The sequence below is a fragment of the Odocoileus virginianus genome, chromosome 18 (genome assembly GCF_023699985.2).
Source record: "Odocoileus virginianus isolate 20LAN1187 ecotype Illinois chromosome 18, Ovbor_1.2, whole genome shotgun sequence".
Taxonomy (NCBI): Eukaryota; Metazoa; Chordata; class Mammalia; order Artiodactyla; family Cervidae; genus Odocoileus; species Odocoileus virginianus.
Window position 1 is genome coordinate 31547983 of NC_069691.1, and position 18106 is coordinate 31566088.

The following is an 18106-nucleotide window of genomic DNA, read 5'->3' on the forward strand; positions in this document are numbered from 1 at the left end:
TCTTGCCTGGAGAATTCCACGGACAAGAGGGATCTGGTGAGCTACAGTCCGTGGCTTCCCTGGTAAAAGTGGCTCAAAAAGAGTCATCAACTCACGCATAATTCGAGAAGATGCTTCCCAAGCATAGGTGATTTTGAAAATAATCAGCTAAGAACACATAGCATGCTTACAATCTTCCTCTCAAAATTCTAAGAAATACCAATTATAAAATTCACAAGCACAGAAAAATGGGAATAGAGGCTACATATTTGAAGGGCACTCTCTCATACATAGTCTTGTAAACGCACCAAATGGGTCGCCAAGAGGGAACTTAGGGAAATATCTAATTACACCACTGAAAGAAAGGGGAAGATGCAATGAGAGAAAAAGCATTCCATATGAAGACAAGCTTGTGTTACATTATTTCTGGGCACAATCTTGGGATATGGGTCTTTTTAGTTGAAACATAATTGACATATAACATTACATTACTTTTAGGTGTACAAACAGGGTTTTAAACCAGGATGCTCATCATGAATGTTAATTAGTATCAGTGGAAAAAGCGGTGGACATAAGAGGTGGGGGTTAAGGGAGGGGGTCAGAAGTGTGCAGGGGACATGAAACCTCCTGATTTAAGGATCACAGAGTCTGTAATGAAGAGAACATTAATTTGAGGGGATTCTCCTCTCAGTATCTCAACAAGTTAGATGCTATCACACATAGAGCAGACTTCAAGCTTTTGCCTGAAAATAAGATTAGTTACATGTTTCATAGAAATTATTTTGATGCAGAGAAAATTTATTTTGGAGTGGAGGAAACTGAGATGTAAAAGATCCCAATATAGCTTAACATTCCCTTCCATTTGTTGTCGTGTGTGTGAAACAAGGAAATGCATTTTACCAGTAGCAGGTGGCATTCCATAGCTCCCACTAATGTAGATTCTACAGTTAGTTATATACATGGTCCAGTTTCTAAAAAGCATGACAAAGTTGTCCTGGTCATACCTTCAAATCTGTCCTGACAAGTCTGAGGGTGCAGACAAGCCATTACTTCTCATAACGTGGCCACAGAATACAGTATTCCATTAAAAGTGTTTGTCATCAATTATGTTTAAAGAATGCAGCGGGGCTTCTCTGTTCCCCTGCCTGCCTCATCTCCAGAGGTCACGTCCTCCTTTCTACCACGGTCACCTACTCCTACAGTTGCATCTTAGGCCATTTCATCATCTGTAACTTTTCTACATCAGAGCCCAAACTCAGGCACACCAGCCACCCTCCTCATTATAACCTTGGCTGTTCTAATGAGACTTTGGTCCTCTTGCCTTTCAACTCTCTCCCAACTCAGCAGTCTCCTTCCTCCGCGTCCCTCCATACTCCTGCTTAGCCTGCCCTGCAGGCAGTCTTTACTGCCGCAGGCTCCAGCTTATTTCCTAGACTCCCTTGCCAGTGCCTCATTGTTGCACTCATCTTCCTGCAATGAGAACAGGTTGGCATCACTGTACAGTCAACACCAACCTCCAATGAGCCCTCGAACTGCCTGCCATTCCGCATCCTGTGCTTCTCTCTGTCCCACTCTCTGCAACAACGATTTCAAACATTCTCCATCCTCCTCAGACCTCCAGCCCACTCCTTTCTCCTTCGCTCTCAACAGACAGCTCAGACTCCACACACGGGCTGGCATGCCTCTGAGCCTGCTCTGGACTTCTTCCTGCATGATACAACAGAGGACCCGGTCCTCCATCTAAATAAAGCCGGTCCTGCCATCAGTGCTTTGGAGTCTATCTCCTCCTGACTTTTCAAGAGCCTTACAAAGATCATTTATCCCATTTCCCACTTGTATGTACAACTGTCTTTCTGAACTGGGTCCTCCCCAGTGGTTTTTTAGAATGCTCAGATCTCTCCCATTAATATATTCTTTGATATTACATCTCCCTCCAACTTTCTCTATCGCTTATTGTATTTATGCTTAACTGTTCATTTCTTTGTATCTCATTCACTCTGGCCAACCCCAGGCTGGTTTCCACCTCCACTCTATTACCTTATCATTTCCTGCATGGGATACTAATGATCTCTGTGTCACTAAAAGACATCTTGTCTTATTTTTTAAGCCTACAGCACACAGTATTCCCAGGCAGCCTCCCATCCAAGTACGAACCAGCCCCAACTCTGCTTAGCTTCGGGATTAGACAAGATCAGACGTGTTCAGGGTGGTATGGCCATAGACTTCGTCTTTTTTTTCTTTTAATTCTGTATTCTGTGAGACTATTTTGAGTAATCCTGGACATTCGTTTTACTTTGGCCTATATACAAAATGTAGCATTATGTCCTGCCAACATCAGCTTTGCATTAGTTTGTTTTATGTGCAGAGCTCCTTCCTACAACAGGGTCCTCGCATATGCTGTTCCTTTGGTCTGAAACTGTATCAACACAACTCTCCACCTGCCTCTGCAGCTCCTTCAGACCTCATTTCAACTATTATTCCCCCTATGCTCTTATCTATACCTCTCTCTCAATGGGGAACAGAGGGACAGGGTAGTGTTGGTGATACAAGTATTATGGGTTTTTGCCTTGCTACTAGCAGTTCCAATTACTGGGAGAGGCAAGGACATAGGTTTACTAGGGAGTTTTGAATGTTTCGACATACCTAAGTGAAGGTGGCAAATGGGAGCTGGGTATATAGGTCTGGAACTCATCATGAGCTTACCTGAATAAAGTTACCACATCCTCTTTAGTTGCTACCACATCCTCTTCTGGAAGCATACTCAAAATTGCAGCTTTTAAGAACACATATGTTGCCTTGAGAAAAAGAAAAGCAGTAATTAGAGAGCACCCTAGTATATGATATTTCTACCTTGTAAATCAAGAATGACCCACAGGACTTCCCTGGTGGTCCAGTGGTTAAGAATTCACCTGCCAATGCACGGGACATGGGTTCAATCCCTGGTCCGGGAAGATCCCACATGCCACGGGGCAACTAAGGCTGGGCACCACAACTACTGAACCCAACAGCCACAACTACTGAAGCTCCCACGCCCTCGAGCTCATGCTCTGCAACAAAAGAAGCCACTGCAACGAGAAGCCCATACAGCGCAACTAGATTAGCCCCCGCTCACCACAATCAGAGAAAGCCCACATGCAGCAGTGAAGACCCAGTGCAGCCAAGAATAAATAAATAAACAACAATTTTCAAAAAAGAATGAACTATAAATCTTCCAGATATAGAATCTGAGGTATCAAAGACAAAAAAGGGAAATGAAACCTCTTGCTACCTGTTCCAAATAAGATCAACACTTTCCACCAAATCTTAGCCATTCCCCTATTATACAACTTTAATGTTCGTAGATGAAGAAGTGGACAAAGTGAAAAAGAGATCATTATCTCATTCCTCCCAATTTCTCACAAATGGATCAGAAGGTTTTTAGAACTTTTTAAAATTGAAGCTTAATTGATTTACAATACTATATGAGTTTCAAGTGTACAATATAGCAATTCAATATTTTTATAGATTATACTCCTTTTAAAGTTGTTATAAAATATTGGCTATATTTCCTGTTTTTGCAACCTTGTTATCTTATTTACATCTATTACCGTGTACCTCAATCTCCTTTGCCTATTTTGCCACACCTGTTAGAGTGGCTACCATCAGAAAAAACAAATAATAAATGTTGGCAAGGATGTAGAGAAAAGGGAACCTAGTATATTGTTGGTGGGAATGTAAATTGGTACAGCCATTATGGAAAACAGTATGAAGATTCTTCAGAAAATTAAAATAGAACTACCTATGATCCAGCAATTCCACAAAAAGATACATACATCTCAATGCTCATAGCAACATTATTTACAAAAGTTAAGATACAAAAGCAACCTAAGTATCCATCAACAGATGAATGAATAAAGAATTAATTTTTATTATTATGAAAAGCTTCGTTATCAGGACATCAAAAAGTCTACAAAAAATTATCAAAACTTGATATTTGATCATTTTTATATATAACTGAAATTCATCTTCAGAAATAAAGCCTCTTTGTTGAAAAGGGCTGCTTGGATGGCTTTTTAAAGCATATAGTGCTAAGGACAGTAGTTATAAACAGCAGGTACTTAATGCATACTTCCTCCTTTGATGGATCTCTACGTTGAGAAAACAGTGTTGATATCATACTATTGAACAAACAATCCTAAATGAAAATCATTCTGTACACTTATTAGCAAACAGATGACACTATTGAAAGTACTATACTTTACCTTGGACCATTTACTCTCTTTGCAAAGCAGATCTGAATAGTAATATGCCTCTCTCCAGTTTTGTTGGAATACAAAAATCCACATCAGCTCCCAGTAACAGAGATGGTGAAACTGTTTCCATTCTTCTTGAACTGAAATGCATTTTCGAAATATCTCTTGTGCCTATAAGTCAATTGCATAAAGCTGATCATCCAGATATTAGACAAGGAGATAATAACCTAATGGAAAAATACATAAAACACTTTGTACAAAAAGAACAAAATCATGACTCATTAAACCACTCAGTATGACATGCTCCTTTCCTTACATGCCAACAATGCAGTTAAATTCTGTTTCCTTATTTAACTTTGTACGAGGGCCATCGAACTTTATAATGTGGGAGTAGCAAAGTTCCTTCCTTAAGTAAGACATAAAAGACAGAAGTCCTTTAAGAAAAGACTGACAATAAATTTAGAACTTCCAGAGAGTAACATATACCTTAAACCAAGTTTAAGGCAACGGACAGACTGGGAGAAGATATTGCTATATACATAACTGGCGAAGAATTAACACTTATCATATAACAATTTTACTAAAAAAGACAAATCAATGGGAAAATAGTTAAAGATATAAATAGGAAATCAGAGAAAAAGATATATGAGTGACAAATATACATATGAAGGCTTTTTTATTGGAAAATATAAATTAAAAATTAGATTATCATTTTTTAGCCATCATACTGGAAAAATAAAAGATAAATAATGACCAGCATTGGCAAGAAGCATTGGAAACAAGTATTCTCGTATCTTTGGGCTTCCCAGGTGTAGCTCAGTGGTAAAGAATCTGCCTGACAACCAGGAGATGCAGGTTCAATCCCTTGGTCGGGAAGATTCCCCTGGAGAAGGAAATGGTAACCCATTCCAGTACTCTTGTCTGGGAAATGCCACAGACAAAGGAGCCTAGGGGGGGCTATAGTCATATCTTTATAGGAGTTTAAATGGACTAGCTTAAAGTAAGGAGGGCAATCTGTCTGAATTTATTAAAATGCAAACATCTTTGACCTAGAAATCCTATCAGACTGTCTTATACAAATATACCTTTGCACTGAGATGTACACATAATAATGTTTACAACAGCATTGTGTATAATAGCCAAATGCCTTATCAATAGTGGACCACTTTAATAAGTACAGTTTATCCATCTCACAGAATGAAACCCAGCCATCAAAAAGAATGAGGAAGATTTAGATATACTGACCTGGAAAGAAATCCAAGATGTATTGTAAGAAGAAAAAAAAAATCAAATCAAGGAAAAATAAATATGTTTGTCCCCATTGTGTAGAAGAAAATTGTTTGTGAGTATATTTATATGAAAGGCTCTTCACTCTTTTTCTTCAAGGGATTTAGTGAATAATTTCCTTTGATGGGGAGCACACATGTAGTACAATGAAGTTACCTTTATGGAAGGTCTAGATCCCAAAGTCAATAAGTAATACCAAGATGGATAGCAGTCAAAGTTTTCTGAAAGTCCCTTAAATTGCCCACCTGTATTTCTATATCCAAACCTGAATTGCCTCAAATCCTTCATACATAAATGTAGAGTATATTCTACTATACATAGTACATACACATTATATTCTATAATCTACTACATAGTACATACACATTATATTCTATAATCTACTACACACCCACAAAATTAAAGTTTGGCTTTTTAATTACATATTTTCCCTCTATTTTTGTCTAGCACATACAGCTGGATTTGCTCATGTGGAATGAGTTTGCTATGCAACCCCACTAAACAGACAGGCCCCCAAAATGACCCCCTCAAATAAGTTACCTCTTCCACATTGCCTTTCAGCAGCTCTATCCGGCCATGATAGAACAACACAAGGGAGCCCTGCAGAGGAAGGGATAAGCAGACTGTTCAGTACTCCACCCTGGGAGAAAGATTACGGCTGAAAACAGACCCCTGAAATTCTAAGCATACATTTGGAAACTGCTGGAGGTAGGGTTCAAGGAGACTCTCTGCTTCCACAACATTCACTTCTCCCGTACCTAGAAATTTAACAGGAAAAGCCTCAGTCTTCATGAAACACAGTCAACATTTATACCTATTTCTCCAAATTTCATTAAAATATATAGCAAAGACCTATTCATGGAAACCATGACAACTATTCACTTGAAGACAAGTCCATCTATGACTTTAGCTTAAGAAAGCTTTAGGGCAAATTCGTAAGAGCAGACATGGTTGCCTTCAATTCTTAATTGAAATTTCTGACTTGAATACCAATACGAACTATTTTTAACAAAAAATTTAACTTTCTGCTAAAATAGAAATATAATATGCTAAAAATAGATCACCTTAAGCAAGTCTTATAGAATATTTTTTAGCTGAGAACAGATTAAAAAAAAATTAATGAAAGAAACCCTCCACCCCTTCTGCTAAATGTCACTATGACAAAGTCACTATTTTCCATCTTTCTGAAAAAAAAAAGTAAATATAGACTCCTATCTCTTACTGATTTTCCTAAATTTTTACTTACTCAGATGAAAGATAATCAACTTTCAATGATGTAAAATGTAATCCAGTCCTTACCAAGTATCAAGGAGATGTAAGTATGAAAAGCTAGTATAGTTAAGCAGCACAGTGGAGACCTCATGCTTCTTCCTAAGGCGCCTTCCCGTAACTGCAGGATGCCCAACTCCTGTGGGAATTAGATGCATTTTAGAATGAAAAGAGCATCATATTCAGAGACTTTAAAATGCTAGCTCATATATCCCCACCCTCCACGAAGGTGGAGTTTATTTTTCAAGGGCTTAGAACAGCAGTAATAACTAGATAGCATCACCAACTTAATGGACATGAACTTGAGCAAACTCTGGGAAATGGTGGAGGACAGAAGAGCCTGGTGTGTTTCAGTCCATGGGGTGGCAAAGAGACTTAGCAACTGAACAACAATGAACAACAACTAGAAACAAATTTTACATTTTAAATTGGCATAAGACAATCTCACATATTCTTATATCACGTGATCTTAGGGGAAAAAAAAGATAGGGTTCATTTTATAGAAAATGCTGTTATTTCTCTTATATAAATATCAATTTATTTAAGCATGAGGATCTAAGTATAAAAATGCTATGGCGGGTATGAATATTTATGGTTCTATTTCTTCAAGAATCTTTCCATCAAACAGGTCAGACAGTATTTAAACACATTTATTGGACCATGGTGAGGGCCTTAAGAAAGTTAAGTAAGTGATTCTGAAAGTTAGGAATGTTTGAGCCTTGTTGGGAGGGAATAAGCGAAAGCTGTGTGGAATAGGCGACACTGATCTCAAACCTAATGGATTAAGAGACTCTGAAGAGACCTGATTTAGGAGGGTGCTAGTTGCGAAAGATATCTAAAACAGACACCAGCAAAAGCACGGAAGCAGAAAAGCACAAGGTCTGTTTGGAAAACAACCAACTGCCCAGTTTAACAGAAACACTGGGGAAGCAAACAGGACAGGCAGTAAGGCTAGAAACTTGGGCTAAAATCAGATGGTAGAGCCCCTGAATCCATGCTATACTTTGGACTTTATTCAAGGAGCAATTTGGAGCCACTAAGAAAATAAATAGAAGATGAATAGTCAAGGGGAAGGGTAACCATGAAACACAGTCTTGTTTGATAACCATAAATACATGATCGCCTATGAAGACCATAAACAGATGATCAATATATTACAGTTTATGAAGAATCTGGACAGTGGGATAAAAGTAGATGGGGAATTTACAGTGTCTTGTACTTGTTCTCAAACAATTCTTGAAACCTGCTCTCTTGACTAAAAGGGCCAATTTCTGCAATAAGGGCAACTCTGGTAATAGCATGTTGAATGTTATGATTGATAACTATTATATACTGCACAAACAACCACACACAAATATAACAAACAAAACTCATGGAATATACACCACCATATGTAAAATAGATAGCCACTGGGGATCTGCTATATGATTCAGGGAACTCAAACCAGGGCTCTGTGACAACCTTGGGGTGGGATGGGGTGGGAGGTTAGAGGCAGGTTTCAGAGGGAGGGGACATATGTATACCTATGGCTGATTCATAGTATGGTAGAAACCATTCAGTGTATGACAGAAACCAACACAACATTGTAAAGAAATTATCCTCCAATTAAAAATAGATACATTTTTTAAAAAAAGAAACTGATGGAAAACAAACTTCCTTGTTTAGTTTTATAGCAAAACTTGTAAAAACACAAGAAAACCCAAAATACTGCAACCATGCTTGGCCTACACAAACCATAAAATGGTAGACATGGAAATCTAGCCTAAGTGCTTGGTTTAGCGGGGGTTGCAAAAAGGTTAAGGAAACATATTTTAACCTCATGTGAGTACTAAAGATCCAGCAAGCATCAACATTAGTCAAACATAAATTTTTAATCCCAGAATTTAGATAACATTAAGATAAAAAGTTTTAACTTTCAATAGAAAAACCATCCCCTAACTCCCCCAAAATATGATTAAGACCCAAATTCAGTTTACAATTCTGCAAAGAAACTGCCAATAATTTTCACGCTAATTATGAGGACATGTTATACTTCCCTCATACTCAATAAACATTTTTTATCTTCTTTGTCAAAATTAAGAAAAAATTAATTTTGTACCCTATTTCCAGAAAATCCTATAAATTCTAGTAGTCTGATAATCCGTGCTGGTAAAAGGGACAGCATCTGTAAGAAAAAAAAAATACAAGTGTACTGTGTGTTAGAATACCTAACTATAGGGAAATGCTACACTCTAAAAACTTAAAATTTTAATGATTCAGTAACATGAAAAATTAGAACCAAGTTTAAACCACTAGACATGTCTCAATCACCACATACTGCACCTCCTATAATCATTACTCGTGACAATTTCATTTAGCTAACCTAAAAAATTAAAAACAGAACAAAGAATCTGGCCTTTTCAGGATGCTCTAAAGAATACTTCCTTTGACGTGGAGTGATAAAGTGTTGAGAAGGTAACCCCCAGTGCCCACCTCCAAACAAGATTTATTTTAGCAACCTTTTCTAGGAAGCAAAAGTTGATATATTCTTCATGATACACAGGCAAAACCCAGAAGTGGACAGCTATAGCACTACAGCCGCTCTCTGGGACATCTGAGTAGGACGAAGGGAAGTTCTCTCAGGGCAAAACTTCAAGCAGAGACCTGGTTGTTCACTTTGCTTGGAGAAGAAATGCTCATTATGCAATTATATACAGATTCATAAGCCAATGGTTTGATTGGATGGTCAGGGATTTAGAAAGAACATGATAGGAGGGAATTCCCTGGTGGTCCAGTGGTTAGAACTCCAAGCTTTCACTGCCAAGGGCCCAGGCTCAATCCCTGGTCAGGGAATTAAGATCCCACAAGCTGTGTTGTGCAGACAAAATAGAGAGAGAGAACAAAGAACATGATGGGAAAATTGATGCCAAGGAGCTCTGGCTCCTTGAGATAAGAATATCCATAAGAATATATGGATATATCTCTTTGAATGGGGAAAAAAATGAAGATATTTGTGTCCCACGTGAATGTTCACCAAAGGCTGTCCTCAGCAGAGATTTTAATAATCAAGTGAGTAGAGTGATCCATTCTGTTGACAGCCGACAGCTATTTCCTCAGCTACCTCTGTCATCAACCAATGGGCTCATAAACAAAGCAACCCTGGTTGTACATACCAATTGCAGTCAAACCTTAATAAAACATCAAAATTTCTAAATAATATTGCAATTGGATGGATATTTATTCAAACTCTTCATCTGCCCCAGAGCATTATTACTATCCTTCAAGCTCTATTATTCCCTAACCTATTTTCAATTCCAGAACCACCATTGCTATAGCAGCAGTATTTCTGATGTGGGAATGGACCCGAATTTCAAGCTCCTTCTTACCAAAAAAAAAAAAAGTTACTAGTTCATTCAGAGGGCTGTACGCTGCCCTTATTATACAATCCAAAACTCTTCTGAGCATGTGCAGAACTTTATAGCATATTCTGACCAGAGCCTCCCCTGGGTCACAACAGAATAAAGTGGATCCCACTCTAGCCACTTGTCAGACAAACCCAGGCAGAGGTTCAGGGTGAGGTTTCAAATGCAATAGCAGAGGCACTGAAAACCGAAGGTTCTTTTATAAGATTCTGGTTACCTTCTGATTACTCACCAAATTAAAGGCCCCTATTCCAAGCTTGACACCCCCTTCAAACTCGTAGAAGAACTGCTGCTCAACTTTGTTCTTCTGAATTACATGGAGGATTGAAAGACATTCTCTGGATTAAAGAAAACAGTTATACCATAAGTTTACTATGACACTGAAAATTAAAGTTAAGTCAAATTTTGCATTTAAGTACCATAAGATAGATGTCATTAGGCAAAACACTGGAGAATTTTTAAGTGGATGATGCTAAGCTGAGTTTACTCTTAATGCTACCAGGTAATCATCATTAAAGAAAAATGACATACTCATTTCTTTTTTTTTTTTTTTGACATACTCATTTCTACATTGTTTATCAGGATCAATCTTTCTGCACTTAAAGCAAAAGAGAGTTCAAATACCAGCGGGCATGACTCAGGAGCCTCTTGGAACCTCAGGACTGTGAGCTCCCAGTTTCTCAGCAATGTGTTAGAGGAGATTTTCTAAGAATGCTCAGTCTCTCAGCTGCTGTGCACCCTTCAGCAACCTACATTCCACTGAGAAACCGAGATGCTACTGACAAAAAGAGTTAAATTTCAGTGTGATTACTATGGCCTCAAATAGACCAAATAAAGAACCTGGAACTAGGAAAGACTGAAAGAGGAAAGTAAGTAAAGTTCATCACAACTGCCTGCAACTTTCTTCTTAATTTTCTCTCCTCACCCAAGCCAATCTTTCTGATTTTTCACTTTAATTACTTTCTATTCATTACTCCCTTTCCCTTTGTATCTTGAATGCAGAGAGTATTTCATCTGTATTCATCAGAGAAATGCAGATGAAAACAAAGATGTAAAAATTGGCAACAACCAAATTGTTTATCAAATTGACAGATAACATTTTTTAAAGTAATAAGAAATAGCCAGATATTACATATCACCTGATGCGATGCAATTATAAAGGATCCAACTTCATTTATGATATATTCTAGCCAAATGTATTTAAGTTGAATCTAGTAAGCCTATATATCTAACTTCCAGTTTTCAGGAAATATAAGGAGCTAGAGAAATGCTATCAACTGAATTATATTTCCCCCAAATCCATATATTGAAGTTCTAACTGTACCCCCCTCCCAAAGTGTGACTATATTTGGAAATAAGAGATTTTAGGAGGTAATTAAGATTAAATGAGGTCACTGTAAGTGGAATCTCTCTCTCTGCTCTGTGAGGAAAGAGTGAGAAGGTGGCTGTCTGCAAGCCAAGAAGAGAGCCCTCACCAGAATCTGATATGCTGGTGCCCAGATCTTGGACTTCCAACCTTCAGAACTGTGAAGAAATAAGTTTCCGTTGCTTAAGTCACTCCGTGTATGATATTCTATTATGGCAGCCAGAACCGACTAAGAGAGAACAAGCTAAACTAAAACTCAAGGAAGCCACCAAACAAAGCTGTGTGTATACAACTACAGGACACCTGGACTGGGCTTTTCCACAACTGACATGAATATAGTAACTCTTATATAATAAGATATATTTAATGAACATAAACTGAATGCACAAGACAGTCTTGGGTTGGACCAAGGTGCTGACATTCCAGAAGTAAGAGAGTTGGGACCAACTGGCAAAATTTGAAGATGGACTGAAAATTTGAAGATGGATTGAATATGAAATGAAGATTTGTTGACATGAAAAAAAAGATCATTAACTGCAAAAGCAAGTTATAAAACTGCACATAAGAGTGATCTCATTTTGGTTTTAAATATACATATCTTTAGATTCATGTAGAAAATATTCTGAAAAAGTATATATTAAGGTGTTAACAATCATAACTACTAGATGTTAAGTACATGGAGTATATGTGGGTGTATTTTAATATTTGCTCATCCGCATTTTCCTATTTTCTAAAATATATACCTTTTGTGATAAAAAGCATTATTTTAATTTTTTAAATGGAAAACCAGGGCTGGCAAAGGTAAGAACAAATAAATTCATTCAGTTATTTATGATAAAATGGTATTTACAGTAAAGAGGTTGGCAAACATTGGAACATAGCCACATCTATTTTTTAATAATGTGATTTTTTTTTTTTATTCAATTTTTTTTTTGCGACATGACACGCGGGATCCTAGTTCCCTGACCAGGGATCAAACCTGTGCCCCTTGTAGTAGAAGAACAGAGTCTTAATCACTGGACCACCAGGGAAGTCCTCACACCCATTTACTTAGAATCTACGGCTGCTTACACCCTGCAGTCAGCTACAGAGTTGAGTTGTTGGGACAGAGATGTTATGGCCCACAAGCCTAAACATTTACTGTCTGGTGTTTTAAGAAAAAGTCTGCCAACCCAATTATTCTTCAGAGTAATTTTGCAATATATATCAGAAATCTTATACACAATGGTATCTTTGAATCAATAAATCTAATTTTATTCCAAGAAAATAGCATGGATACACAAAACTTGACCTATAAGGTAAGATATTGTATTACCACCTACAATGAAAACTTCTAAACAAATTAAAGCAGGCAACAACAGGAAATTAGTTAAGAAGACAGCTGAATGCATGCATACATTTATATACATACACATGTGGCACATCCACACAATGGAACACTATTGATCCATGAAAAGCCATGATGAATTAAAAATATTTAATAACCTAAAATTTTCTGACATTAAGTGAAAAAGGAAATTTCAAAATGACAAAAGGCATACAGTTTCATTATATAAAAAGATAATTATATATGCTTGTATACTTGCATAAAAAACTCAAATGTCAAAATATCACAGAATGGCAGGATACAAATATGATACTCAGAGTTCTTTTATATGTAAATGATATATTTGCTGAAAATATATGACTATTACAAAAATGTTCAGATAATATGGAGACAGCCTAAGTATCCCTACATAACAATCCCACAGAGAGGTGGTCACTGTTAACAACCTAGTACATAATTTTCTAGTTGTTTTTATGCTTTACTAAGAATGGAATCTTTAAAACACACAAGTGGGGACTTCCCTGGTGGTCCAGTGGTTAAAACTCTGTACTTCCACTGCAGGGGACATGCCTGATCAAAGAACTAAGATCCCATGTGCCAGAGTCAAAAAAAATTTAAAAAATAAATAAATAAATAAAAAATCACATTATTTTAACTTTAATTACATGATTTTTTTTTATTTTTCCATTTATTTTTATTAGTTGGAGGCTAATTACTTTACAATATTGTAGTGGTTTTAATTACATGATTTTAAGTCTCATCAACTCATGCAAACCAAAGCTTGCTGTAAGAGTTTTATATGCATTTTTTATCCTTAATGACTAAAACTTCTGTTTTAACTTATAATTTAATTTTTTAAAGAATATACTGATCAGCTTCAGTCAGTAAAATATATTTTTAATTAAAAAATCACAAATAGGATCACATACTACATACTATTTTATGGGTTATATTGACAATTTTCCATGAAAATGCATGAAAGTTATCTTATTCTATAACAAAATATATTATTCCATTCCATGGAATGATTTAATTAACCAAATTCCTCTTCTTAAATTTTCAAGTTATTTCAAAATTTTCCATATTATAAACAAAGCTGCTAAGAGTGTTCTTACACATTCATCAAATACTTTTCCTATATCAAGTACTAGAGCTATAGTAATAGCCTCCTAACTGTTCTTAGGATAACTTCTTAGAAAAAAGAACTCCTGAGATCAAAAATGATACATATTCTTGATTTTGATATATACTGCCAGAACATCGTCCATAAAAACTCTGTCAGTTTAGACTCCCACCAACCTATGAGTTTCTCATACTGTCATTTGCCCTGAGTCATTCATATCATATTTCCATTTATAATTTTTATTATGGGATATTTTTGCCATGATGAAAATTTAAATGCTTATTTGGTCAAGTCAGTCTTTTACAGTTTCTGATTTTATGTCACACTTTAAAAGACTTCTGAAATTGATGTCACGTTTTTCCAGTAGTCATGTATGGATGTGAGAGCTGGACGGTAAAGAAGGCTGAACGCCAAAGAATTGATGCTTTTGAACTGTGGTGCTGGAAGACTCTTGAGAGTCCCTTGGACGGCAAGGAGATCAAACCAGTCAATCCTAAAGGAAATCAACCCTGAATATTCACTGGAAAGACTGATGCTGAAGCTCCAAGACTTTGGCCACCTGATACAAACAACTGACCCACTAGAAAAGACCCTGATGCTGGGAAAGATTGAAGGCAGGGGGAGAAAAGGGCAACACTCGAGGATGAGATGGTTGGATGGCATCACCAACTCAAAGCACATGAGTTTGAGCAAACTCCGGGAGATAGTAAAACCGGATAGACAGGGGAAACCTGGGGTGCTGAAGTCCATGGGGTTGCAAAGAGTCGGACACAACTAAGCAACTGAACAAAAACATCTACTGCTATGAAGCAATGAGAAAGACACAACACTGCATCTACAGTATTGGTTGCCATAGATGTGATCTGAACTTAATCATGAAGCAACATTAGATAAGTCCACCTTGAGAGACGGTCTTAAAAATAACGGCCAAGTATTCTTTAAAAATGACAAGGTCGTGAAGGCCAAGATTGAGGGGCTCTTTCAGATTAAAACAGACTAAGGAGAGTAACAACTGATTGCAACATCCAGGATCCTGGAGTGGATCCTGAACTAGAATAAGAACACTGGTGGGACAGTTAGAAAAACTTGAGTCAAGTCAATAAAATAGTTAATAATATTGCACCAATGTTAGTTTCCTGATTTTAATAATTATACTGTGGTTCTATAAGATGCTAATAATATTTGTATATTAGAAGGCTAAAAATTCAGAAACTATTTCCAAGTAAAAATTTTTTAAAAACAAAAGTTTAAAGGCCTTTGTGCTTTAGGACTATAAAAAGACTTTCCTATGTTTTTGCCTGTATCCTTTTAAAAATATTTTAATACTAAATCTATATAATGTATCCTTTATATAGTCTTTTCTCCAAAGTGAAGAGTCAATTTTCCCAAAACCATTTATTAAACCAATAAATCAAACGCATCTTTCCCCACTGTTTTTAAAGAGACTTATATAGATATAGGTTTTTTAGTAAGCTTTGAATTCCCAGATAAATATGTGTATGTTACACAGAAGTGCATGAATACACACAGAGTTTCAAAGTCTTATGCTCGATTCCACTGATACATAATTTCTGAGCCATTACAAGCCTATTTTAATCCTTTCCACTTTAAGTTTTGATGACTGAAAAAGCAACTCTTTAACATTCTTTTGTATCTTCTAAAATATATTTCAAAAGGAAAACTAAAAACAATATATCAGGTTCCCAAAGGTCACCTGCTTCCTCCAGGATTTCAAATGGGATATAATTTTATGAAATCATTTCAGGTAAGAGCATCTCTTAAAATACTAAATCTTGGTTCTACTTCTAGTAATGGCAGAGTGCCTTAAATTAAATTAACCGTCCCACAGATAACAATTATAAATTCTTAACAAAATGCAAAACACATGTTTAAAATATATTTGCAGACACTTAAAAAAAAAGTAGTGGGAAGCTAGAGAAGAGTTAAACTTTGAAATAAGGGAACAACTCTTAAAGAGACTATATGTTTATATGACTAGTCACTTGAAAGTACTCCCCAGTACACTCAGCATGGGGTGCCTAGAACTTACACAGAAAGCTATAGTCTTATTGGCTTAAAAAAAGTGTACAGAGTTTAAATCTGCCAGAAGGCTGTGAGGTAATAGGGAAATTTTCAGATAGGAATGAACCACACAGGATGGAAATGCCAGTATCAGTGTTAAAACTCCACTCAAATTCTTGGCTGACTCATGAACTATGTGAGAACTGGTGAAACTTCAAAGAAAAGCAGAAACAAGAGAAAAGAAAAAACGGAATCATGATCTCAGATGTGGCCCACTAGCAGGGATTAAGAGTATGAAGTCTAGTCAAATTAAATGCTTCCCAGAACAAAAATCAGCCTTCTTCTGAGAAAGATAACAGAACCTAAAGTCTTTACAATGAGTCACTATCTAGTATACAATCAAAAAATTACTGAATTGAAAACAGAAAAACATAACATATAGTCAAGAGGAAAAGCAGGCAGTAGATATTGACCCCAAGACAACCCAAATGTTGAGATAATATCTAATCTGAAAAAAAAAAAATTTCAGTGACTTACTGAACAAAATCAGGCTGACATGTAATTGGAGTCTCAGAAGAAGAGTGAGAATGCAGCAGAGAAAAAATATTTGAAGAAATAACAGCTACATGGTTCCCAAAGCCACACTTAAGCATATGAGTCAAAGATATGAGTCTTCAAAGCATCCAGGGGGAACAGTAGCAAAAAATAACAGCTGACTTATGATCACAAACAACAGAGGCCATGATATTGGGTTGGCCAAAAAGTTAACTCAGGTTTCTCCATAAGAAACCCATACAGAAAAAAACAAATGACCTTTTTGGCCAACCCAATATGACAACTGATAGCTTTTAGGAAGTGAAAGAAGAAAAGAAAAAAGGAAAATCTTGTAACTCAAAAATACTATACTGAGCAAAAACAGCCTTCAAAAATGAAGGCAAAAAATAAAGACATTTTCAGATAAATAAAATAAGAGTTATTGAAAGTGGATATGAACTATAAGAAATTCTAAAAGAAACGCTTCACTCTGAAATTAGAAAGGAATGAATGAAGAACATCAAAAATGGTAAATACTGGTTTAACAGTGGGGACTATGACATAAAACCGTTTAAAGCAAAGGTTGGACACCACACTGTGGGGTTTATAATACACATAAATGTACTACCATAAAAATAATATAAAAGACAAACGGTGGTAAGTAAAACTATACTTTTGTAAGTTTCTTCTATTGTATGTGCCACAGTACAATATTAACTCTAACTTGACTATGATAAGTTAAGAAGGCTATTATAATCATTACAGCAAACATTTCAGAAAAATTAAAAGGGTTATAGCTAAGAAAATAATAGAGGGATTCTACTGGAATATATATATATATATTTAATTAAAGCAAAAGAAGGCAGAAAAATAAGGAGAGGGGACAAATAAGGCAAAGAAAAAAAGCAAAATGGCAGTCACAAGTGCAAACATATTAACTGTTATACTGAATAAAAAAGTAAGACCCAATTAAACATATTTACCAAAAAAATGTAATTTAAATATAAACAAAGATAGATTTAAAGCAAAAGAATATATGCCATGCAAACACTAATTACAAAAAAGCATGAGTAGCTTTATTAATATCAGACAAAACAGATTTCAAGACAAGGAATATTATAAGGAGTTACATAGGAACATTTTATAATGATTAAAAAAAGGTTACTTTATTAGGAGATAAAACAATTTAAAAATATATAAGCCCAATAACAAAGGTTCTAAATACAAGCAGAGAGTGACAGAACTAAAGAGAGAAATGGATGACTCCAGAATCAAAGCTGAAGTTTTTTAACACTGTGAGTAAAAGATAGGACAACTAGATAAACACCAGTAAGGACACTGAAGATACGTGAATGACACTATGGTCCACTCTAACACTGGGACAGTGGTGTTTCAGAGTCTGAACCAAAGACATACCTATATATACCTGCCATTTTTAATTTACAAATTGTTTCTAGGAGAGAGAAACTAAGATTATCTAATCAGAAATTATGTAAGTACTTTTCAGCTATTTTTCTCTTAAAACTGCATTTATTCTGTTATCCTTTAGCATTGAATACACACTCA

The 18106-nt window shown here is 36.1% G+C and overlaps 1 protein-coding gene across 8 annotated transcripts in view; it reads right to left on the reverse strand.

The window, feature by feature from the left end:
• TTC39B (tetratricopeptide repeat domain 39B) overlaps window positions 1-18106 on the reverse strand; it is a 141945-nt gene that overhangs the window by 23190 nt on the left and 100649 nt on the right. For all 8 annotated transcript variants that reach the window (XM_070480533.1, XM_020886860.2, XM_070480532.1 and 5 more), the window contains 7 exons: window positions 10401-10506; window positions 8866-8931; window positions 6798-6906; window positions 6189-6256; window positions 6039-6098; window positions 4221-4382; window positions 2683-2774 (listed from right to left, as the gene is read on the reverse strand). In XM_070480533.1, the coding sequence (XP_070336634.1) occupies window positions 2683-2774; window positions 4221-4382; window positions 6039-6098; window positions 6189-6256; window positions 6798-6906; window positions 8866-8931; window positions 10401-10506 (663 nt within the window). The remainder of the gene's footprint in view (window positions 1-2682; window positions 2775-4220; window positions 4383-6038; window positions 6099-6188; window positions 6257-6797; window positions 6907-8865; window positions 8932-10400; window positions 10507-18106) is intronic.